Source organism: Penaeus monodon, chromosome 33, assembly GCF_015228065.2.
Source record: "Penaeus monodon isolate SGIC_2016 chromosome 33, NSTDA_Pmon_1, whole genome shotgun sequence".
NCBI classification, from domain to species: Eukaryota; Metazoa; Arthropoda; class Malacostraca; order Decapoda; family Penaeidae; genus Penaeus; species Penaeus monodon.
Window position 1 is genome coordinate 10,385,120 of NC_051418.1, and position 1,184 is coordinate 10,386,303.

Below are 1,184 nucleotides of genomic sequence, written 5' to 3' on the forward strand. Positions count from 1 at the left end.
GATGAGGAGCTAAAAGCTTACGAGATATAATTCTTCGCTATAAACGTACTTGTATGTATTATCATCAAACAAGTACAAAATACACTTTAGTGTGGTCTGAAAAATCCGCGGTAGAGTAACAATTAGCACCAGTTCCCACCATTAATTACAATATCTAAACAAATGAACACCATAATTTCAAGCTCTAGCCAATTATAAGGCTTAGCGATGTACACTTGTATATGAACATTACCATTTTGTATGCAATTTACACTCTTTCTCCCCTAGCTTCTAATTCACATGGAGTTTATCGACTGTGATACTCGTGGTGCTCCGATGTAAACAAGAACATCAATGGTTCTTTTCAGGAAGGAGAGACGTAGTAAAGTATTTTCATATCTTAACCTTATTGTCGCAGTTAGCCAGCAATTAGTTGTACTAATCCTCATTTAGAATTAGTTTTTCTCTTCTACTTTTATCTGAATAGCTCCTAGAGGTGTATCATTTAACAAAATTAATATATACATGGCAGACCTATTTTAGTCCTGATAATGGGACAGGAGGTAGGGTATTAAAAGATTACAAACATAAAGCTTTTTAAGATAAATAAACTAAAATTTCTTTGATAAAACCATTCATTATTACAGTAAATGATAATTTTCACATAGTGCCAACATCATCCTATAAATTTTAATCATAGGTAGATACATTGTCAAGTAATTTTGTAAGCCCGTAACCTCACTGCGACCGTGGCAGTCTGACAGAATGAGTGAGTAAGAAAAGCCGCTGCAACTGACACTTCAGTTCATTTATCATGGAAACAACGGCGGAAAATTCACTTCCAGTCCACTTATATGGAACGTCATCGTTATGCTTCGACAAAGATGATTTCATGAAGGTTAACCATGAAAAAACATTTTGTTTTATCATAATTTTTGTTCCTCTGATTGGCTATCTTTTAGTTAGTTTCTGTACAGTAGACATCATGAGCAGTCCATTGATATCAAATTTATTAGTATTGGTGACATGCAATTGTGGATGAAATTAAAATGTCACATTTAGGCAGGTGCCATCACCTTATGGGACAGAAGATTTAGAGAGATGATAATAGAGATGTAATATCAGGAGCAAAACCTCAGTTGCATCTACAGGCTGGCAAATGTTTCTAAGCATCACCTGTGGATATCACATTATTTGTTTTATCC

The 1,184-nt window shown here is 34.5% G+C and overlaps 2 protein-coding genes across 2 annotated transcripts in view; one reads left to right on the top strand and one right to left on the bottom strand.

Moving 5' to 3' along the window:
* Positions 1-366, bottom strand: part of LOC119593997 (CCAAT/enhancer-binding protein zeta-like) — a gene marked incomplete in the record, with an annotated part of 18,001 nt that extends 17,635 nt beyond the window's left edge. Inside the window, 1 exon segment of the mRNA XM_037943024.1 lies at positions 233-366. Coding sequence (XP_037798952.1) covers positions 233-235 — 3 coding nt within the window.
* A 355-nt stretch (positions 367-721) lies between these two features.
* The window catches only part of LOC119593998 (conserved oligomeric Golgi complex subunit 2-like), a 7,717-nt gene continuing 7,254 nt past the window's right edge, over positions 722-1,184 (top strand). Inside the window, exon 1 of the mRNA XM_037943025.1 lies at positions 722-877. Within this exon, the coding sequence (XP_037798953.1) occupies positions 794-877 (84 nt within the window). The 5' untranslated portion in view covers positions 722-793. The remainder of the gene's footprint in view (positions 878-1,184) is intronic.